The 24,761-nt window shown below is 34.0% G+C and overlaps 1 protein-coding gene across 10 annotated transcripts in view; it reads left to right on the top strand.

Moving 5' to 3' along the window:
* Positions 1-24,761, top strand: part of HPSE2 (heparanase 2 (inactive)) — a 577,707-nt gene that overhangs the window by 355,274 nt on the left and 197,672 nt on the right. For all 10 annotated transcript variants that reach the window (XR_001599306.2, XM_016164143.2, XM_016164141.2 and 7 more), the window contains 2 exons: positions 4,133-4,306; positions 19,022-19,193. Coding sequence is in view for 9 of the 10 variants with exons in the window: in XM_016164143.2 (XP_016019629.2) it covers positions 4,133-4,306; positions 19,022-19,193 (346 nt within the window). In the remaining variant the exon portion in view is untranslated. The remainder of the gene's footprint in view (positions 1-4,132; positions 4,307-19,021; positions 19,194-24,761) is intronic.

Genomic DNA, 24,761 nt, shown 5'->3' with positions numbered 1-24,761 from the left:
TCCTTCTCTGCCCCTCTTTTTTCCGTTTTTCCCCTGACCTTTATATGTACATTTCTTTAGATCTTGTCCTTCAGAAACCTCAAGAGCTTTCATAGCATCAATTACTATCACACAATATATATGACTCCCAAGCCTATTCTCTCTCAGGCTCCAGATCCTCATCTTCAACTGCCTGCTAGACAAAGCTCCTTTCAATTATATTCATAAGAAATGCCAGGGAACCTGACTAGAGGACATAGAAGCATTGGCACCCCCTGGTGGAGAGAGCAGAAAGTCATCTTTAAGTATCTGCTTCCTTAGATGGCACCTAATAGCAGATGTTGCAAGGAAGATTACATTTGTTGAGCATCTACTAAATGCTCTTTATTCAAACATATGTAATTTTCTAAAAACTCGAGAGTACATCTCTTGAGCTAGCAATAATAACTATTGAATCTCTTTTTGGGACCTCTCAATTTCTTACTAGACCAGTTACATGCAACAAAAAGGATTTGGGTTGTAAGAACTCTTCAGCATGATTTTAATGCAGGAAATTGCTCTCTGATAGATGCTGTGAAGGATATAATGAGATACAGAACCAGCCTTAAGGAGCTTAATAGTTTATCTGGGAAATAAGCCATTCACTCTGGAAAAGTGACTAAATCAAGAGGTAAATCCCAATGTCATAGGCGATGTCACTAGGCACTCAGATGCCAATAAATGGTATAGATGCTATGTTTAGAGAAGATTAACATCACTGTAGGGAGGTTGATGTGTTCAAGAATGACTTAAAGGAGACAAGTCTTAAACTTATCATTAACAGAGTATTTCCCAAACTTCTAGAACTCTAATTCTCAATTTTTGCCATATTAACAAACAATCTATATTGTTATTTCTCTACACCTTTTTTTTAAATTGACACTTCTTTTAAGTAAATACCTTTGCCTTGTCTAAAACCATTAAAACTACAAAATCATAGCTTTAATGTTCTTTTATGTTTTTCGTAAGCACAGGAAATCCTCATTTTATGGAGATAATTGTAATAAGTCCTCACTTAAATTGTCGATAGATTCTGTAACTCTCAGCAGAACAATGTATTATAAAACCAACTTTACCATAGGCTAATTGATATAAACAAGAATTAAGACCCTAGGACATCTCATCAATGTTATAACAAAACAGTGTTAAACAAAACAACATTATTTGAGGACATGCTGCAGTTCTAGAAAAAGGCCACTTAAAAGGGATCAATCTACCTAAAAAGAATATCGACCATTTATATAAAATTTTGGTGAAAAAGTTTTAATAGGATTATAGTTTATAAATGAAACTAAAAATGTTCATTGCAGTATTATTCATGATGACCAAGACACAGAAACACTGAAGTGTCCTTTGATAAATTATTAGATAGAGACGATATAGTACATATATACAATGGAGTACTGTTCAGCCATAAGAAAAGACGAAACACTCTATTTGCAACAACATGGATGAATCTTGATTTTATCATGCTAAAACCGAAAAAGTGGAGAATCATATGATTTCACTTATATGTGGGATATAAAACTGAAAGCAACAAATGAACAAGACAAAAAAGCAAAAACTCATAGAAACAGACAAGTTTAGAGGTTATCAGAGGGAAAGTGGAGGAGGTAGATAAGGATAAAGTGGGTCAAATATATGGTGACAGAAGGAGATTTGACTTTGGGCAATGAACATACAATGCAATATACATATGATGTATTATTGAATTGGACGTTTGAAACCTACATAACTTTATTAACCATGTCACCTCAATAAATTTAATTCAAAAAGAAACTAAAAATTATAAAAATAAATGTATTTTACTATATACTCAAATTATAAGCTGTTGTTGAAACTATAAACAATTTGAATGAACGACCTATTTAGTTATCGTTGTGAGTTATCTCTTGTTCAGTTAACTGACCTAATTCTTCTAAATTCTTATTTGTTAGTGGATTCTCTTGTAATCTGAGCAGTTATCAGATAAGTTTTTTTTTTTTTTTTTACCTCATAAAATTCTGCCTCTTTTGCTCAGATTTGCAACTTGGTTTTCTAACAGATTTATATTGTGTTTGCATTATATTGGAGAAATTGAAAACATTATTAATTTGCTTAGTGAGGATAGTGCCAACTGGAAGGAATATTTAAGTCAGTTTTCAATTTAACAGTGAATATTTTGGTGTTAAGATAACTTTTTATTTCCCCATGCATCTTTTCACTCTAGGACAGCTTTGGCAAACTTTTTATACTGGAGAAACACTTGAAACACTTTTCAAGTTTCAGAGAACCTCTGGATAAAATTTATACCTAAAGTTTATATATCTCAGCATGATCATTTAGTTGTAGACATTTTAATCCAATAATAATTACCAATGGTCTATAAAAAAGGCAGTGATTTTTTTTTTTGAGGATCTATTTAGTTTGGCCCACTTCTTAGTCTATTCTTTTGTAGGTTCCCCCTCTCCACAAAGGATACCTACCCTAATGTAGATATCCTTTACTATAGATAGAAGAAACTTCAGATAATTATTACTCAATTTTTTTGTATCTTAGTCAAGTAGGGCTAAGTCTTATCACAAATTTCTATCATACAAATGCTATTAAGGTGTGGTACGTGATATATGGTTAAGTGCAAGGATAAGTTTTTCCCATGTATTAAAACTAAAAGTGACTTTTTAGACAACCTTTCCTGAAAAAAAGTAGTTAACTTTCTTTTTATGAATTTGAAGACTTATAAGGTAAACACAATATATTGTTGTTACATAACTGATTTAAGCCAAAAAGGGATATAATTCTTCTAAAGGTAGACTTGTTAGATTTATTTAAATAAAGTTTATGAACTTATTTTAATTAATGTTGTTTTCAGTATGAAAATAAATTAACAATATTGAATAATAAAGTTACAAAAACTATATGTCAAAGCAATATGAATAAGATTATAGCCTGAGTTTGGAGAAACATGGCAGAGTAAAAGACATCCTCAGATCTCTCCCCTTGAAATAACAGTAAGCTGAATATCTAAAACTCAACAAAAACACCCCAACTGCACACCAGCACGTCTGAGCACGAGATCTGCACATAAGAACTATGACAGGTCAGAACCCCGAGTGTCAAGTGGTAGACTGGAAGAAATAAAGAAGCTGCCTTTATCAGCCACTGGAGCTCTCTGTAGGAGGAGGGGGAGTGGAGAAGGTGCAGCGAGTTCCACAACAGCCCTGCCTAGGAGTGCTGTGGGCTCCATGTGGCCGGCGGTAGGGCCCAGTTATCAGGGCACAAAGCGGAGCAGCAGGACGGCAGAGAAACAACAGTTGATTTTTACCAGCTGCAGTTGCAAAACTGAGGCTGAGCTGCAGTCCCCAAACCCCAACCCAGAAGGCTCCTTCCCTGGTATCCTCCAAGACCGAACATCACGGAGCCCTAGGGAATCTGAGCAAATAATTCCAAAACTGTTGCTAACACTGACAGGGACTGAGACTAAGGGCAGTGAGCATGATTAAACATCTATAAGGAAAAAAATACATTGTTAAAGCCTTATATAAAGCAGAGATCTGAGAGGCTTAGACACCACCTACTGGAAAGCAAAATAAAAGTACCTTCTTTGCAACAGGTTAAAGAGAGACCTTTACATAATAAATCTTCTTTCTGGAAAAACACCATTAATGCCCAGGAGAATAAATAGTCCATTAAACATCATGAAAAACCAAGGTGACAAGGCATCTCAGAAAGAAAGAGAAAAACCTCCAGAAAATGAGCTTACAGACGTAGAAATATGCGACTTAAATCACAGAGCGTTCAGTAGTGCCAAATCTTCTGATTTTTCAAGAAAAGCTATAAATCTAGATATTTTGTGATATCTTCCCATTCTAAAATGTTAGCAGTTGAGGGTTTGTTTTTTGTTTGTTTGTTTTTGTTTGTTTGTTTGTTTGTTTGTTTGTAAAATATACTGTGGTGTAGACTTAGTTGCCAAATTATGTACCATGAACCAAAAATTAATAGTACCTTTTAGAATCCTCTTTGTGTAATGCCTATTAGCAGGTAGCTCATAGAAAGGCTTTTTGTAGTAGCTAATATTTTTGTTTGATTGGAATGTTGATTTGAATGTTACAAGCCTTTCTCTGCTTCTTCCCAGCCAGGTCTCTAGACAAACTTTATAACTTTGCTGATTGCTCTGGACTCCACCTGATATTTGCTCTAAATGCACTGCGTCGTAATCCCAATAACTCCTGGAACAGTTCTAGTGCCCTGAGTCTGTTGAAGTACAGTGCCAGCAAAAAATACAACATTTCCTGGGAACTGGGTAATGGTAAGTAAGGATGTTATTTCATCTGAATTGACAAGATAAAGGGTAGAAAATAAGTTGGCCCGAAATATAGTCTTTCAGACCATCTCTAGTACACTGGCCAAAAAAACATTTGGGATGTTAGCCACTGAGTTGACCTTCCAAACAGTAAAACATCAAATACTGAAGGGCAGTAAATTTAGTAAATCCATACCATTTTCATCTATAGTTTTCCCTAGTTACCCCATTCCAAATATGGGGAAAATGTCATATGTGATTTATAACTAACAAATTGATGTTAAACAAGGTACAACCTGTGTGAACAGCCTGAGCTGCATTTTACAATGTGTGTTCTACAAGATGACCCTTATAATATTTCAAAAGAGCTTGGCCAAATATATTGGGGGGCTTCTCTATTTTATGTACATCTCTGGAAGGTTCACAATACACATTAGCATACAGAAGATGTTAAAAAGTTTTGCTGCAATGAAATCTATGTAACTTTTTTTTAACCTGGCATTTCTTAAACCATTTAGCCAGGATTGGTTTTACGGGTGTACAACATGTGCAGTCAAATATATCCCACACTTAGAAGAGATCCATGCTCTACTACTGCCATTTTGAAATTATTTCTTAATTTTTTAACAAGGAGACACGACACACATTTTCATTTTTCATGGGGCTCTGCAAATTCTGATTCTCTAATTAAAAGACATTTTGGAAAACCTTAGAACAAGACAATTGATTCTAACAAACCAAGATTTCTCTTAAAATTACTCTAACAAATTGATATCAACATTTTTGTTCATGGCCTCGTATATCTATAGCTAACCCAAATTTGTTTGAAGTGTCACATATGAAGGCCTTATAAGAATAAGTATCCTTTTGGCCTATCTGTAGCCATTAACTGGAATGTAGTTTTCAGGTTTTTTCCTCTTTTCCTTTCTCTCTTCCTCCCCTGGAGTGGGAAAATTTGGGGAGAGTAAGGAACCAGATGGAGACCCACTGAGCTAAACAGAAGATACTTTGGCTATAGAGGGGATGTGCTGGGGTAGCCTGAGGTTGTTCATCTTCCCAGCCTGTCTGGGTACATACATTCTGTGACAAGAGCCATGCAGAGTGATAGGATTAGCTTTGAACTAGGACAAATTATTACATAGTAGGGAAGGTCCTTTACTGATCTCTCCCCTTCCCATCTTCTATTTTATACCCCTTAACATTCTTTGGTATTTTATGTTGTCTGCTCATGACCTTCCTCCTAACCTTACCCTGCTGCAGTATCAGACTCCACCCAGCTTAGCTCTCTTCCCCAAACAGAATAAATTATAATTCAAACAGTGCATTCTCCAAACAGGGCATTAAACCTGTCATGAGGGACCAATTAGGTGTAATGTTTAAATGGGTGTGTATAAGACAGTAGGGAGTGGTAGGGCCTCTGATGAACTAGAGAATACATGCTCTGCCTAAAGGCTAAAGGCTTTGTTTTTGTTTAAAGTATTGTATTACTTAAATACAGTTGGTTTATTTAAAAAAATAAGCTAGTTATAGGTAAACCCAAAGCAATCAAAACATACCTACAAGTAATTGATAGGTAATAATTTCTCCAGGGTTTTTGGCATCTCTGAATGTGCGAGCTTGCTAAACTAAATAAATCTTTAATTGGTATAAACAGAGTGATACCAATTTATATATATACTCATCCATTCCAGACAACTGAGAGCTTCCCTTTCCATCCACCTCCTTCCCTAAAATTATGCTAAATAGTTTGGAGATAGAGCTAATTACATTTTTAAATGTTGTTTAGTCCACCTTAGCCACACAACACTTGATTACCATCATCAACTTTTTAAATGCCTCTTCAGGGTTTAAAAAAGCAAAGACTCATTTATGGGGGAAGAAAAGGCACAGCGACAGATAAGAAAATAAATAAGTATATAGATAGGAAAATAACCAAATGTATTAACTTAGAAACTCAATAAAGTAGAAAATATCTGGAAATGTTTTTATGAGCATTTCTATCCAGGGTGATACAGATGATGTTTGAGTATCTAGTCAAGAAAACTAGAGTTTGTCCTTTTCCCTCCCACTTTCTTTTAATTTTAAAAACTGCATTTCTAGTTTTTTGATATGACTAATAAATGGTCTGCCCAATTCAACATACCTTTTAGGGTTTGAGGAAGATTTTTTTCTTTTTGCCACTTCTAATTTGTTTTACAACTACTGATAGTTTTTCTTGTGTTAGAATTATATCCCTTAAGATATCTTGTGTATTCTGCTCACAACTATTCTGTTGTATATTCAGGCTTTTCTCCTTCAAAAATTATCTGCATGACCATCTTCCTGGCCTAGACTTGGCTCTTCAAACTTTTAGCTATTTTCTTCTTGTAACTTTATCTTTCTGTACAGAGGTAATAGTTTCATTATTATATCTAGATTTAGGGAGAGCCAATGGAACTGTGCAATCCTGTTAGAACTCATCTTCCCATATACCCACATCACGTTAACACAAACGTTTTAGACCAAGTCTAGTATTGGAAAATCAAAAGTAGGCATTTCTTTGGTTGTTTCTCCAAGAGTGACTAAACTTCGGGTGACTTTTTTTTTCCTTTAAAAGCTGTGAATAGCAAGATATCCGCAGTATCAAAAGGATGTGGAGCATGGCATAGGAAGTGCAGCCAGCAGTAATGTAATGACTACGTGTAGTGCCAGGGAGAAGATAAAATAAGCGAGGGGATCGTTTCATAAATTATGTAAATGTCTTAACAGTGTACTGTATACATGAAAGTAATGATAAAATAAAATAACATGCAGAAAAAGGTAAAGATTACAAAAGTTTAGGGTGTCAAAATCTATGAAAGAATAACTTTCTTGATGCAAGATTTATAACTATATGTTGTAGATAGAAAATGCTTCCTTAAATGTCATAAATTGTAAACTCTGATTTGATCAGTGCTAGGTGACTATTGTAATTATTTGCATTTCTGTTAATCATTGGTGAATATAAAGTAAGGAAGAACCAGGGAAAGTTTGAAGCTGGGACTCAAACCTTGGAATTGTAGAATAAGAATTTTAGCCCGACTACTCCAGGGACATGACGTTTGTTGCTTAAAGTGCTATCTTTAACAAAATCCTCTGAAAATAATGTAATACCTCTAACTGAACTCTACATTATAAATTGCTCCCTAAATTAAGTGTACTCCCCAAATTGCTCTACATACTTCCGTGAGCAAACAAAACCTACTGTAATTAATAACTTAATCATTGTCATATATTCATCTCTATACCTGACCTATACATTCACCAATTATTCTCTTATGGTTTTAGTTATATGACTCAGTTCCCTGGAACCCGATACCTACTGAGCAATTTCATAAAATCAAATTTTTGACCTTGCAAAATTTAGCTACTTAGAGATGATGAATCTGGCAGCTCAGTTTTGTTTAGTCATTTATTCACTTAATATTTATTAAGCTTTTAGTCTGTTCGTATAGATAAATGTATGCCGTATTTATGTGTAGCCATTTATATACCTTTTCATTGTATATATTTGTGTGTATGTAAGAGTTATAGCCTTGTAAGGCCAAACACGAAGTTGAGCCACTGTCTTCAAACACACTTCCAATTGTTTATGAGGCTAGGTCATAGTCCAGAGCTTTAGAGAACTATGTTTTCATAGGATAGAGTTTTGATGGTTAGGGAAAGAGAAGAGGGAAAAATAGGAGGAGAGGGGGAAATGAAAAACCATATGTAGTTCTTTACTTGCTTATTTTTCTCCTTTCCCATTCCCTGTCTGCTTCTCATCTTCATAACCTTTAGCTTCTCAGTTCTTTTCTGCATATCTATATCTATCTATCTATCTATCTATCTATCTATCTATCTAAATATCTATCTATCTATCTATCTATATACACATTCCTACATTTAGTGTATATGTATTATTGAGCACCTGCTATGCAAATTATTCCAAGTGCTGGAGTTAGAGTTGGAGGATATCCTTAAAGTCCTTTTCTACTGCTAAATCATTTGGTAAAGCATACTGTGGAGGAGAATGAATATACTCAACAAAGAATTCCTAATCTCTAGGAGCTTGTTATATAAAGGCAAAGCCAGGATAAACTCAAGACTATTGAATGATGAAAACCGATATATTACAACTGGAAGGAGCTTTTATAGTTAGAAAGGAGTAAACTAAATCAGAGAAGTTATTAAACTGGCACATAGGATAAAAATATAAATAATGCATAAAAGTCTTGATAAATTTATAGTTTATATTTATAAAAACTTCAGTTAATCTTTGATTATTAATGGAATTTAGTGGTTGGAATTTCATTGATTCTTTGAGTTAATTGTTATAGTGGAGAACCATGTTCTCTCATGGACATGGTTTAGTGTTACAGTTTAGCTGTTTAGTGTCACAGGTAGTTAAAGAATGCCTTTGTGGGATAGCTACTACATGTGTGAAAGTTGGGTGAACTGTTGTATGACCAAGATCATTTCTTTTATTGTTATCATTGATATGAGTCAGGTACAACTAACTCTTTAAGAAAAAGAATAAATAATTATCACTTCTACTCATTTCTTAAACATTCATTTTTGCTTAGAACAGGATACAATGAAAGAGAACACATCTAACTGACATGGTCCAATAGATTTCTGGCCTACTCTTCTTCAATATTTTAAAACTCTTCCATAACTTGTAAAAGCTAAGATGGAATCTGTTGTTTTGACTTACCTCACTGACACACCAGTAACTTCTCTGTCCATATTAAGTTGACAAGGACAGAAAACGTGCTTTGGTCATTTTTTGGCTTCAGGTACTGGACCCGTACCAGCAGTGCTGTTCACAGCATATGAGGACAACTCTATATCTCATTTAAAAGCCTGTGAGCCATGATTTCAACTATATGACATTCTGGTAAAGGCAGAGCTATAGAGAGTGAGCATACCAGTGGTGCCAGGAGCCCAGGAGAACATAAGGAAGGATGAATAGGTGCAGTATGGGATTTTGGGGAGTAATCTTATTTTGTATAATGTTGTAATAATAGATACATGACATTATTCACTTATCAAAACATATACAGCCTTAGGACACAAAGAGTAAATCCTAATGTAAACCATGGACTTGAGTTATAATAATGTATCACTCACTATTAGTTAATCAGCTGTTAACAAATATATCATACCAAGGCAAGATGTTAATAATGGTGGGAATCGTGTATGTGGAGAGGGAGGATGGGGTATACAGGAACTATCTGTACCATCTATGTAATTTTCTATAAACCAAAAATTGCCCTAAAAGATAAAGTCTATTAATTACAAAAAAAAAAAAAAAAAAAAAAAAAGACTGTGAGCCACAGTGTAAGTGTAGACCTATTTCTTGGAGCTAATAAGTATCATTTTTGTGTTGTTTCACTTCATACTAAGGACAACACAAGAATCAGTTAAAAGAATACTATTGGGCAAAGGATTTGAATAGACATTTCTTTAAAGAAGTATAAACGGTCAATAAACATAAAAAGATGCTCAACATTACTAGCCATCAAGGAAGAACTAATCAAAACCACAGTGAGGCAGTACTTCACATCCACTGGGATGGTCATAATAATAAAAAAAGGAAAACAACTTTTGTCAAAGGTATGTAGAAATTAGAACCCTCACACACTGTTGGTGAGAATGTAAAATGATATAGCCAATTTGGAAAACAATTTGGCAATTCCTCAAAAAGTTAAACATAGAGTTATATATGACCTAGCAATTTTACTCCTAGATAAATATCTGTAATAATGAATACATATGTCCACACAAAAACTTGTATACAAATATTCATAGTAGCATTACTCATATAGCCAAAAAACAGAAATTACCCAAATATCCATCAATTCATGAATGGATAAGTAAAATGGGGTATAGCCATACAATAGATTATTATTAGGCTATAAAAAAGAATGAAATACTGATACATGCTACAACATGGGGGAGCCTTGAAAAGATTATGCTAAATGAAAATCATACACTGTATGATTCTCTTTATATTAAATGTCCAGAATAAAAAAGTCTAAAGAGACAGAAAGTAGATTAATGATTGCCTATCCCTAGGGGTGACTTCAGGGATGAGGAGTAATTGCTAAGGGGCACAAGATTTCATTTGGGGGTGATGAAAACATCCTAAAATTTGTTATGATGATGGTTTCACAATTGTGTGAATATACTTAAAACCACTGAATTATATATATTAACTAGGTTAATTGTATGGTATGTAAATTATATTTCAATACTGCTGTTACCAAAAAAATATATATATATATTGTATATTTATCTTTTTTATTTTAAAGGGATGCATATTCTCTGCAGATGGTTGGTGACAAAAGACTTAGAGTTGCCTCCTTAGGAGGTTTACATTTGTAATTAGCAGCAATATTGTCATCCTATATTTGCATATTATTTAGTTTACATAGTACTTCCTAATACTCTTCTATTTAAACCTCTAAATACTAAAATGCCTAATAAGGTAAATATTATGTAGATGAGGAAACACTGAAAAGGGTAAAGCGAATTGTTAAAGGCAGCAGAAGTGCTCAATTCTATGTCAGGAACTTAGGACTTCTCAGAAAGGGAGATGGTTTTTCTACTACCTTTTTAAAAAATGGAATTAAAATTTCTTGGCTTTCTTCACTTCATTCAACAAATTTTGACTGTCTACTGTGTGCTAAAGGTACTGTACCCTTGAGAGGTAAAACAGTAAATAATAGATCAATGTCCCTGCCTACATACATCCTAGTAGAGGAGATAGATAATAAATAGAATTTGAAAACAGTTTATCATTATTCCCTCTCTCACATTTTTGCCCTTTAGTAATTCAAATTAAAGTATTCAGCTTGACCTTATTGCTTTTCTAACAATGAATCAATGTACTCCTCCCTCCCGCCTTCCCTCATTCCTCTCTCTCTCCCTCCCTTTCTTCCTGTTCATTTTACAATTCAGTGATTCTTAGTAAATTCACAGACTTGTACAATCATATCCACAGTCCAATTTTAAAACATATCCATCACACCAAAAAGATCCCTCATGCCAGTTTGCAGTCAATCCCTGTAACCATTTCCAGTTTCAGGAAACACTAATCTGCTTTCTGTCTTTATAGATTTGTCTTTTATGGACATTTCATATAGCTGGAAACATAATATATAGTCTTTTGCATCTGATTTCTTTCACTTATCATGTTTTGAAGTTTATCCATATTGTAGCATGTAAAAGTAGTTCATTCATTTTTATTGCTGAATAGTGTTCCGATGTATAGATAAATATCAAATTTTGCTTTTCCATTCACCAGATGACAGACATTTGGATTGTTTCTGGTTTTTGTCTTTGATAAATAATGCTGCTATAAAGATTCACATACAAGTCTTTGTATGGATATATGCTTCCATTTCTCGTAAGAACATATCTAGAAGAGTAGAGTTGCTAGTTTGTATGACATATTTATATTTATTTTTTAACAAACTGCTAAACTATTTTCTGAAGTAAGTGTACCATTTTACATTTTCACCAGTGATGTATGAGGGTTCCAGTTTTTCTACATCTTTGGAAACACTTTATAATATCTGTCTTTTTTATTATAACTATTCTAGTGGGTTTGAGGTAATATCTTAATATGGCTTTAATTAGCACTCCTTAATGAAAAATGATATCGAACATCTTTTTTTGTGCTGAATCAGCCATTCTTATATCTTCTTTGGTGAAATGTCTGCTCAAATCTTTTGCCCTTTTAATTAGGTTATCTTACTGAGTTGTAATAATTTAAATATATTCTGGATATAAGTTCTTTACCAAATATATGATTTGCATATATTTTCTCCGAGTGTATAGCTTATCTTTTCATTTCCTTCGTGGCATCTTTTGAAATACAGAAGTTTTGCATTTTGATAAAATTTAATTTATCAAATTTTTATTTTATGGATTGTGATTTTGGTGTCATGTCTTTGCCTAATTCAATATCACAGTGTTATTTTCTATATTTTCTTCTAAAGATTTTATAGATTTTGCTCTTACATTTGAGCATAAGATCCATTAGGAGTTAATTTTTGAGTATGGTATGAAGAGTCTTACTTCATCTTTCTACATGTGGATATCAACTTGTCCCAGCACTGTTTGCTTAAAAGACTATCCTTTACCTATTTGAATTCTCTTGACACTTTTGTCAAAAATCAACTGTACATAAATTGGTTTATTTCTGGACTCTTAATTCTCTCTGTCTTGTACTAGGACTACATTGTCTTGATTACAATAGATTTATAATGAGTTTTGAAATTGGGACATGTAATTCCTCCAACTTTGTTCTTTTTCTAAATTGTCGTGGGTATTTTAGGTATTTTGCATTTCCATGTAAGTTTTAGGATCAGCTTGTTAATTTCCTTAAAACCTGCTGGAATCTTAATAGAGATAGCATTGAATTTATAGATCAGTTTTGGGGGGATTGCTTTCTTAACAATATCGAGTCTTCCTATCCATGAGTATAGATTATCTCCCCACACTTATTTAATTTTTAATTTCTCTCAGCATTGTTTTGTAGTTTTCCATGTACAAGCATTGCAGTTTTTTTAAAATTTATTCTTAAATATTTTATTCTTTTTATTCTTTTTTGATGCAATTGTGAATGGAATTATTTTTTAAATTTCATTTTCGTGTTGTGCATTGCTAGTATTTAGAAATATAATTGATTTTGTATATTGTTCTTTATCCTCCAGCCTTGCTGAACTTATCTTTTAGATTTTGTATTTTTCCCCTATATATGTGAATTCTTTAGGATTTTCTGTATACAGGATATGTTGTCTGAGAATGAAGACAGTTTTACTTCTTCCTTTTCAATTTAGGTGTTTTTCATTTCTTTTCCTTGCCTGATTGCGCTGGCTAGAACCTCTAATACAAATGTCAAACATAAGTAGTAAGAGCACACATCCTTGCCTTGTTCCCAGTCTTAGGGGGAACACATTCAATATTTTACCATTCAGTGTGATGTTTTACCATTAAGCATAGTTTACGCTTCTACTCAGTTTTTTGAGAATATTTATTAGGAATAGGTGTTGGATTTGGTCAAGTGGCTTTTTTTTGGCATCTACTAAGATGATAATGTGGTTTTGGTCTTTTAGTCTATTAATATGGTATTTTACATTAGTTGGGTTTTGATAGTAAATCAACTTTATATTCAAAGAATAAGTCTCACTTGACTGTGGTTTATAATACTTTATATATATGTGTGTATGTATGTGTGTATATATATATTGCTAGATTCCGTTTGTAAATGTTTTACTGGGGATTTTTTATTCTATATTTATGAGGGATATTTGCCTGTAGTTTTCTTGTGATGTCTTTTACCAGCTTTGGCATTAGGGGAATATTAGCCTCATAAAATAAGCTGGTAAATGTTTCTTCTATCTTTTTCTGGAAGAGTTTTAAAAAATTGGTATTATTTCTTCCTCAAGTGTTTGATCAAAGTCACCAATGAATCCGTCTGGGTCTGCACTTTATGGAAATATTTCTAATGACTAATTCAATGTCTTTTGTTGTCATAGACCTATTTAGATTTTCTATTTCATTTTGAGTCATTTTTAGTAATTTGTGTCTTTCTTGAAAATTTTTCAATTCATCTAAGTTGTCTAAATTATTGCATAAAGCTGTTCATAGTAATCTCTTATCCTTTTGATTACTGTGAGGTCCTTAATGGTGTTTCCTCTTTCATTCCTAATTTTGGTAATCTGCAACTTCTCTCTTTTTTTCTTAGTTAGTCTAGCTACAAGTATTTCAATTTTGTTGATTTTTTCAAAGAACCAACTTTTGCTTTTATTGATTTTCTCTATTGTTTTATATCATTGATTTCCACTCTAATTTTCATTATTTCATTCCTTCTTCTTGCTTTGGGTTTAGTTTTCTCTTCTTTTTTGCCTTTAAGAAAGAAGCTTAGATTGTTGATTAGAAATCTTTCTTCTTTTCTAATGTAGGAGTCTAAGGCTGTAAATTTTCCTATAAGCACTGCTTTTTTTTTCTCCCTAAACAATAAAAATTTACTTTCTCACTGTTCTGAAAGTTAGAATCCCATACTCAAGGTATCAGCAGATCTGGTTTCTCCTGAAGCCTCTTTTCTTGGTTCGCAGATAGCCATCTTCTTACATGGCCTTCCCTCTTTGTATGCATCCCGAGCATCTTTTTGTACATCCAAATTTCCTGTTTTCGAGACTTTTCTAAAGAGGAATTTTAGGTTCACAACAAAATTGAGAGGAAGGTTTCCATATACTTCCTGCCCCCATAAACGTATAACCTCCCCCCACTGTCAATGTCTTCCACCAGAGTGGTACACTGGTTACAATTAATGAACCTACAGTAATACATTATAATCATCCAAAGTCCATAGTTTACACTATGGTTTACTTTTCGTGTGCACATGCTATGAGTTTGGACAAATGTATAAAGACATGTATCCATCATTATGGTATACAGAGTATTTTCACTGCCCTGAAAATCCTCTGTGCTCTGCCTATTCATCTTTCTTTCTCTTTTCCCAACCCTGGCAACCACTGATCTTTTTACTATCTTCATAGGTTTGCCTTTTCCAGAATGTCATATAGATGGAATCATATGGTACGTGGCCTTTTCAGATTAGCTTCTTTCACTTATTGATATGCATTTAAGGTGTTTCCATGTCTCTTCATGGCTTGATAGCTCATTTCCCTTTAGTGCTGAATAATATTCCATTGTCTGGATGTATTACAATTTATATATCCATTCATCTACTGAAAGATCTATTGGTTGCCTCCAAATTTGGCAATTATAAACTCAGCAGCTATAAATCCATGTGCAGACGAAAGTGTGGACATAAGTTTTCAACTACTTTAGGTAAATAATAAAGAGTACAATTGCTGGATCTTATGATAAGAGTTTTGTTTTGTTTTGTTTTGTAAGAAACTACCAAACTCTTCCAAAGTGACTGTATCATTTTGCATTCCCACCAGAAATGAGTGAGGGTTCCTGTTGCTCCACATCCAGCTAGTATTTGGTGTTGTCCTTGTTACAGATTTTGGCCTTTTAAATAGGTATTTAATAGGTACTGTTATTTCACTGTTGTTTTAATTTGCAATTCCCTAATGACATTTGATATAGAGTATCTTTTCATATGTTAATTTGTCACCTGTATTTCTTCTTAGGCATGGTGTCTCTTAAAGCCTTTGGCCCGTTTTTTAATCAGGTCATTTGTTTCTTATTGTTACATTTCAATAATTCTTTGTATGTTTTGGATAGCAATTCTTTATTAGATATGTCTTTTGCAAGTATTGTCTCCCAGTCTGTAACTTCTCATTCTCTTAACATTGTCTTTTGTAGAACAGTAGTTTTTTAAATGAAGTCCAGTTTTTTATGGCTTGTGCCTTTGGTGTTATTGCATATGTTTTTATATATTATATTTTCATTTTTATTCCATTAAAAGTAGTTTCTGATTCCCTTATGATTTCTTCTTCGGCTCATGGATTGTTTGTTTAATTTCCAGATATTTATAGATTTCTCAAATTTCTTTCTGTCGTTGAATTCTAGTTTAATTCTATTGTAGTCAGAACACATACATTATATGATTTAATCTCTTTGAATATATGAAACTTGTTTTATGGCCTAGCATATGGTCTGTCCTGAAGGTTATTATATATGCACTAGAAAAGAATGTGTTATCCTGCTGTTGTTGGGTGGATGTTCTCTAGATGTAAATCAGGTCAAGTTGGCTGATAGTGTTAGTCAAGTTTTTTATATCCTTACTGATTTTCTGTCTAGTTGTTCTAACTATTATTGAGAATGTGGTACTCAAGTCTCCTATTATTGTTGAATTTTTTCCTTTTCAATTTTCTCAGTTTTGCCTCATGTATTTTGGTGTTTTGTCATTGGTATGTGTATAGTTATAATTGTTGTTATCTGCCTCATAAATTGACTCATCCTTATAAAATACTTCATGTTGTCTCTAATAACATTTTTGTTATAAAGTCTATTTTGTCTGATACTAGTCATTCCAGCTCTCTTATGGTTACTGTTTGCATGGTATATTTTTTCCATCCTTTTAGTTTCAACTTGTTTGTATCTTTGACTTTAAAGTGTGTCTCTTTAGTTGAATATTTTTTTTTTCAGTGTGACAGTTTCTGCTTATAATTGGAGTATTTATTTACGTTTAATATGATTGTTGATATGGTTGAATTTATATCTCTCCGCTTCCTGTTTTCCATTTCTTTTTCTCTTTTTTTTATCTTGTTTCTCTTTTACTGTCTTTTTATGCAAAATAGATATTGTCTAAGGTATAATTTTAATTTCTTTGTTTTTGACTTGTTTTATTTACTTTCTTAGTAGTTTCTTATAATATATTTTAACTCATTACAATATGGAGTAATAACTTAATTCCAGTTAAATATAGAAATTTTACTCCAATAGAGCTCTATTTTTCCTTGATTTGTGCCATTGTTATTCTAAATATAACATCTTTATATGTTATAAGCCCAACAATACAGTTTTCTAAATTTTGTTTCATATAGCTCTTATTTAAATTAATTAAGAGTAATGAATATTTTTAACTGTCTTTTATATTTACCTATGTAATTACCTTTACTGGTGTTCTCTCTTTGTATAGTTTTGAGTCACCATCTGGTGTCATTTCCTTTCAAACTAAAAGACTTCCTTTTTTTTTTCCTTGTAAGGCAGATTTTCTCATCATGAATTCTGTACTTTGTTTTGCTGTGAAGGTTAAATTTTACTTTCAGCCAGAGGATAAATTGCTGCATACAGAATCCTTGGTTGACATTTTTTTCTTTTAGCATTTCAAATATATCATCCCACTGTCTTCTTACCTTCATTATTTCTCTTAAAAATTTAGCTGTTAATTTCATTATGTTCCCTTATATTTCCATTTGATCATTTTTTAAATTTCTACTTCTATGTTTGAGCAGTCAGTAAAATCATACTTTAATTTGTATTGTTTCCTTTAGTTCTTTGAACGTATTTATAATAGCAGTTTTGAAGTCCTTATCTGCTAAGTCTAACATTTGAGCCCTCTAAAAGAGTTTCTATTTACTACTTTTTTGTCTTATTTATGAGTTACACTTTTCCTATTTCTTTGCATGTTATAATTTTTGTTGTTGAAAACTGTACATTTTGGCTACTATATTGGAACAAGTCTGAATTCCAAGCCCTCCATTCTAGAGGTTATATTTGTAGTTTTTTGTTTGTTTATTTATTTGTTTAATGACTTACTGGACTAATTCTGTAGAGTCTATCTCCCTCACGTTATGTACCTGCTGATATCTCTTAAGTTTTTTATTTTTTAATATATTTCTTCTATTTTTAAGGCCAGCTTTCTAGGGGTTGCCCCTGAGTCCACATAGATTAAGGTGAGACAGTGTTTGATCAGAGGTTTTACTTACTTTGAGCCAGTAAGGCTTCCACCCTTTGCTAGTGAATCCGCACGTGAGAAACACATTAAAAATTTAAACAGTTTATAAGTCTGACCAGCTTTTACTTTCTGACATGACTTCTTGTATCTTCTTAATGATATGAATGATATGAATGAATGCGAACGAAGGTTTAGGAATGCTAGTGCCCTCTCCAGTCTCTCCCGAGCACGCACAGACTTCCAGACTACAAGGGATGTATGTGAGCTTGTCGAGGTCCACTGTGGCTATCTTATTTCCCAAATCTCCCTGTTAAATTTCTTGCAAATCTCCTGGTCTTTTTCTTGCCCCTACCAGTACCAAAACCTCAAGCTTGCCTAGATGTCTTTCTGGGACATGTGCTTCATTCCAAATCAAGTCAGCCCCTTCCAGCAGTGGACCTGCTGGTATTGAGGAATTTCCTTGCTCCTTTAGAACTACCAAGTTAAGAAAAACGGGGATGGGGGTTTTGCTCTAAATTATTTTACTCAGCCACTTTGTTGTCATTAAACATTAAGTTTTTTTCTAACTTTTTTATACAATGTCCATATTTATGAAGCTTTCCTTTTTTTGCCACTTGTATAAGTTTCCTAGGCCTATCATAATAAATCATCATGAGCTTAGTAGTATAAAACAACAGAAATTTATTCTCTTAGAGTTCAAGAGACTAGAAGTCTGAAATCAAAGCATCTCCAGGGCCGATTCCTTCTGGAGGCTTTGAGGGAGAATATATTCCGTGCTTCTCCCCTGGCTTCTGGTAGCTGCCAGCAGTTTCTGGCATAGCAGTGCCACTCCAGTTTTTCCTTCCATTGGCACGTGGCCTTCTTCTCTGTGTGCTTGTGTGCCTAAATCTCCCTCCCCTTTCTCTTATAGAGACATCAGTTATTGGATTTAGGGCACACCCTAATCCTATATCACTTTATCTTAACTAATTACATCTTCAAAGACTCTATTTCCAAATAAGGTCGCATTCTGAAGTTCTGGTCAGATGGGAAATTTAGGGAGACACATTCAACCAGTACACTATTCATTATAAAGTACCTCTTGAAAATCCGTATGGTCCCTCTGTCGTGGATTAGGTGATCTTTTGTGAAGATTAGTTTGTAAATGAATAGAATGGTAAAATGGCATTTGACTTTTTTATTGGGGTAGTTCCTCAAATTAAGCTAGCTCACACCCTCTTTTTGGTTAGTGTATTCACATTGTTAAGAAGACTTCAGAGAAATCTGTAGACAGGAAAGGGTTGGCAGAGCCTCATCCTTCTCAACTCTGACTCGCGTGTCTGCTTTTAATCTAGAGCCAAATAACTATCGGACCATGCATGGCCGGGCAGTAAATGGCAGCCAGTTGGGAAAGGATTACATCCAGCTGAAGAGCCTGTTGCAGCCCATCCGGATTTACTCCAGAGCCAGCTTATATGGCCCTAATATTGGGAGGCCCAGGAAGAATGTCATCGCCCTCCTAGATGGGTAGGTCAGATTATTTAGCAGTTCTTATAACATTGTTCATTAAACGTAATAAATCGATATACTTGTATTTTTCCTGGTTATTTTTGTCGTAAGAAGGAAAGAGAGAATTTCTGTAGTGATCTCCCCTACTCTAAATCAGGGATTCTCCATCAAACAGTGGAGAATAACCTTTCATCTCTTCATGCCTTCCACAGTCAGCAGACGGTGGTGAGATTGTAGAGGAACATCACAATCTCCAGGATAGGTTAAAAGGCATGCATTTAATATAGCATTTCATAGCATCACTTTATATTTTTAAAAAAGCAAAATATTGTCTATTCTGTTTTTGTGTCCTCTTACAGAAAATAAAGCTTGACAAAATCCTAGCCAATGGAGCTAGGTTAAAAAATTGAGAAACACTACAAATACTTATAGGTTAAAGCACAAATTAGCCAATAGATTAATTAACAGATATTCTAGAGAATTGTTATCATGTGATTTATTTAATTTTGACTGAAACTAATAATTATTTTTTAAAGCACTGTGTTAGATACTCTCTGGCCGAGTCCTGCTGCTGTTCCGGGCCCAGACTGAATGAATAGTGGATATAACCCATCCATGCAGGTTGGGTCCAGTTATGTAGGGTCAGAGGGAATTTCAGAGGTGAAAGATGTATGTTGAATCCAAGACCCAAAGTAGAGATGTAACTGAAGCTGGAAGTGGGAGAACAATGAAGTTGGGAGAGCCAGGGGTTCCTCTAGAACACACAGTATGCATCAAGACAATACTCTTGGATCGATATATATTTATTCCTGCAAATACAAAGATGAGTAAGACACTTTCCAGTGAAGTGCACAATCCAAATTAAATGCCATGTGAATACAGACAGAGATATATGGAGAGAGAGAAAACTTTGACCAATCTCCCAGCTAGATAGTCCTTGTGGCTTGAATGCTCTTGTGACTCTCACCTCCTTTCCGTGGAGGCTAGGTCTTGACTGAAGATAATGATTATAGCAGATATTACTGAAGGTTTGGAAAGGCAGAAGGATTTACACTGTAACAACACTGACAACTTGAAATTTAATTTTAGGCATTTTCCTCTTTACAAAGGATCCCAAAGTCCTTACTTCAGCTTCTGTTCTTTTCCCATTATTCTTTCTCCCTTTTTTCTTGCAGAATAATTTCATGACCTCGTCTCCTACCTGCAAATGCAGTTCTGGGCTTCCCTTTGCATACTTTCACGAAACTTTGAAATTATGTGTTTGTGTACTTGTGTATGTGTGTGTGCCTGTATACATATGTGTATGGGATGGACATGGAAAGTTTGATCTCTTTTTATATGTTTAATTAGGAGATAAGCATCACACACGTAGAATTTTATTCTCAGTTCATCATACAAGTCAGTAACTCTATCATTTAAGTCCATGTGGTTATTCTTTTGAATTATCCTTTTCCTTTAATGATTTGATTAATGTATTCTCATGGGACTGACAATGTCCTCTCAATAGCAAGACCCTGTATCAATCATCCATTAATTCTGCAAATATTTTTTGAGTAACTGACATGTGCTGAGTACCATGTTAAGAACTGCGTATGTAATAATAAACCAAAATGGATGCTTTTCTGCCTTCATGAGACCAGAGAAAACCACTTAGGGCAAGGAAAGGCGCCCGTGAGCACTTTTTTCTTTATATGCCAGGGGAAAAAAATGGAGATTTATCTTTCTTAATCTATACATACTTAATATACAGTGAACTATAACTTGAAACACATAAATATTCCCAGCAGCTCAACCAACAATAACAAAAATGCCAGCACTCTAAATTATCAGCTCTGTGGTCTTTTCCAATTCTCCTGGTTATACAGATATAATTTTACATATTTGCAATCATTGCATATGCATCATTTTGAGTTCTGCATGTTTTACCCATTGCTTTATATTGCCTTTTCTTTATTTCTACATAGTTCTCATATTTGTCATTCTTAATGGCAATAAAATATTCCATTGCATTAATATACTAAAGTCTGCCTAAGGGATTCCCTTACTGTTGGGCATTTGGGCTGTTTCCAGTTTTTGTCTGTAATATATAGCACAGTTATAAACGTCTTTATACAAATAGGTTTTTTATTTCTTTTGAATTACATCCTTGGGCTGCATTCCAAAAAGTTGGGTCTCTGGGTCAGAGTATGTATATGATAATTTTTATGGCTCTTATATTTGTTGCCAGATTTTTTCAGAATGATTTCACCAGGTTGCAGGGCAGCTATGTATTAGCGAATCCTCCCCCTCCCCCTTGCTCTCCCCGCTCCCCGCCACACACACCCACCCCAATACTCCTCAGCAATGAGCATTGTCACTTTTACTAATTTACTCTATTGTAATTAAGGCAAGATTGTGCCTCATAGCTGTTTAAGTTTGAATTCTGTTAACTGTGAAAAGAACTGAACATTTTCCAAATCCTTATGCTGTCTCCTTTCCACCACCTGAGGTTGGGTTAATGACACAACAACCATTTTGCCTGAGGTGAAGACCAGGAGGCCATTTTAGATTTATTCTTCTCCTTTGTTCACGTAATTCCATTAGTTACTTATTAAGTTCTGTTATTTCTGACTTCTTAGTATCACTCATGTCCCATCTTCTTTTCATTTTTATTTTAAGCCCTATCATTTTTCTTCCTAAATGATTTCTCTATATCTAGTCCCAAACTCTAATAATTTCTCCTTAAAGATTTCTGAGTCGTTTTTTAAAACTTGCAACACATGGTCAAATTACTCTTGCTTGAAATCTAAACCCTTTCACACACATCCCTTGCACAGCCTGATGTTAGCTACATCAAAGTATATGTAAATTTTGGAAGATGCCACACACTTTGAATCTTTGTACCTTCACCTCTTTATCTTGTGTCACTTTCTTTGGAATACCACCCTTCCCCTTGTTTTTTTCTTTCCAATAGGTATTCTCTGACATTTTTATGCAGGAATTTTGTCTTCCCCTTTGTCCTGGTACTGGCACTTTGTTTATTTTTCTTCTTTTTCTGCTGTAGCACTTATTGAATTGATGATAATTTATTTATTTACATATCTGCCTAAACAAATAGAATGTGGACTAGGATCAGGACTTGGCCTATGTTTTATTCATTCTGTAGCCTCAAAACCTAGGAGTACAGTTGATTTCTTATAAGCGCTTATTTAATACATACTGTCTTATTCAACAACTGGCTCTAAATTCATATGACCCCAAAACTCTATGCATAAATGTGATTGTGAAGCATTTTAAATCATTGTATTAATAGTAATTTAAATGAATTATGTTGATTTATATAAATCATAATGTTTATCTTTAGTTTCATAGGGCAAAACTAATTTTTAAGCTTTTGACTTAGGTAGTTACAGGACTAAACAGGACTACCTTTCCAGTTAGGATACAAACTCCACCAGGACAGATAGAATCTTCATATTTGTATCTTAAGAGGCTAGCATATTGCTTGGAATATGGGAAGTACTTAATAAAATGCTTGTTTTATTATTTTTTTATTTCCTAATTAGGGAAACAGTTATTCTAGTCATTGATTTTTATCTAAAGGCATAAAGAATTGTTCTTTGGGGTTATATCAGTTTCCTCTGTTTTTCTTTTGTAAACTTGTGTATATCATCTAAGTAATGATAATTTTAATCTATTGCTTTTTTATTAATTTGAAATATATTTTTATTGTTTCAGAAGTTTATTTTTATTATAATTAATATTGCCTACTTTCTTGTTGATAGTCTTTGTTTCCCCCTTTACACAGTTAGGATAAAGTTACTCTTTCATTTTCATCTAGGCTTTTTTAATATTTTAATTTTAAACATTAGATTCTTTTAATTTATTTAGAGTTTATTGCTATGTCTGCTGTGGAATAAAGACCTAGTCTCTTTTTTTGTAGTATCAAGAAAAGTAGATATTCATCGAAAGCATGTTTACTAAGGTTCCTTTTCAGGCCTTTAAATCATAGTGAAATGAATACTAAATGCCTTCTCAATAAATATTTATTGAAAACCTATTTTGTGTTTTATTATTGCTTAAGTGCTGGGTATATGTGGATGAATAAAGCCAAGAGAAAGCCATAGTACATAAGAAAACAAATTATTATTAATCGTTTATAATTTTGTGTAGGAAATGATCAGGATACTTGGAACTAGGAGCTATTTGGACAAGGTAATCAGAAAGAATTATCTGAGGAACAATTTATTTAAGTCTAGAACAGAAGAATGAAGGAGCCATCTGTTCAAAGAGTAGAGTGAAGAAAATTCTAGGTAGAGGTTCAGAGTTGTGTTTGTTAATGTCTTGAAAAAAGTTTAAGGCATTTGAAGAATGGAAACATGGGCAGTATAGTGAGCAAAAGGAGAATGGGAGGAGATGACTATGCATAGGCAGGCAAGGACCAAATCATTACTGGACCATGTATGTCATCCTAAAGAGGCTGTGTATTTTATTCTATGAGCAATGGAAAGCCATTACAGGGATTTTCTAAGTGCAGTGACACATACTAGAGTCTACTTATCCTATTCTGTATACCAAATAGACTTTAAGGTACAAAAGTAAGAGATCAAAAGAAGTCAGTAAGGAGGCTGTTTCAGTATGAGATGAGGGTAGATTGGGTTAAGGTAATGGCAGAGGAGGTGATGAGAAATTAGAGTAGACATGCTTTGTTGATGGATATCTCAGCAAGATTGGGGTGAGAAAATGGGGGGAATTAATAAAGGATAACCTCCGCCTTTTGAATAGTTAGCATATCTCTTTCAAGTGCCATTCCATGCAGACAAAAGAGCTTTTCAAAAGGAAGTTGCACCAAAATGAAAGCACATTCCTACTCAGGATATAGTATATCTGGAGCAACAGAAGATGGCTTCAAAATGTATTGGGTGTGCTTCAAGTTCAGGACAGTGATATGAGCCCAAGCTCCGTTCCTTCTGAAACCACTATTCCAACCCTTAGTAAAAGTTAATAAATAACAAATCTGTAATAACAAACACGCAAAAGAGGGATAATCAGCAGATGAGAAATTTTTGACAGATTTCTGTAAAACAGTTTAACAATGGGAAGGCTGTTGACAGATTAAGCAGAGTAAGAAAGTGGCAACCCAGAAAACATGGGCTCTGCAAGAAGATAGCCAATCAGCCTAGCAGATAGGCTTAGAGTCAGGAAGGGTGGGGTGAGAAAGGGGGACCAAGCCAACAGGTTTATATGAAAGTCTGTCTGCAGAGGAACTACACCCACAACTCAACTCTTCTTCCATCATTTTAAGTCTCTTAACCTGCCATATAGAGGAAAGACAGTTCAGTCTATTACCTCCAAGCAAATGCCAAACCAAAACTTAGGAGCCTTCACCAAAGAAACTGAAGAAATTGCCTAGGGATGAGCTAATATTGCTAAGATGGAGCTCCTGTATAGCAAAACACTGAGTAAAGCGTTATGGGGTACCTATGCCAAAGGCTGTCTGTGCCCTTCCCTTCCTCCCTCTCTAAATTGAAGTGTGTTGGTCAAGAAGCTATGCCCACAAAATAGACATCCAGTGAAAAGAGAGACTTAACTAAAAAGCCCAGATAC

Source organism: Rousettus aegyptiacus, unplaced genomic scaffold (genome assembly GCF_014176215.1).
Source record: "Rousettus aegyptiacus isolate mRouAeg1 unplaced genomic scaffold, mRouAeg1.p scaffold_m13_p_6, whole genome shotgun sequence".
Taxonomy (NCBI): domain Eukaryota; kingdom Metazoa; phylum Chordata; class Mammalia; order Chiroptera; family Pteropodidae; genus Rousettus; species Rousettus aegyptiacus.
This window is presented reverse-complemented; position numbering and strand designations above follow the sequence as displayed.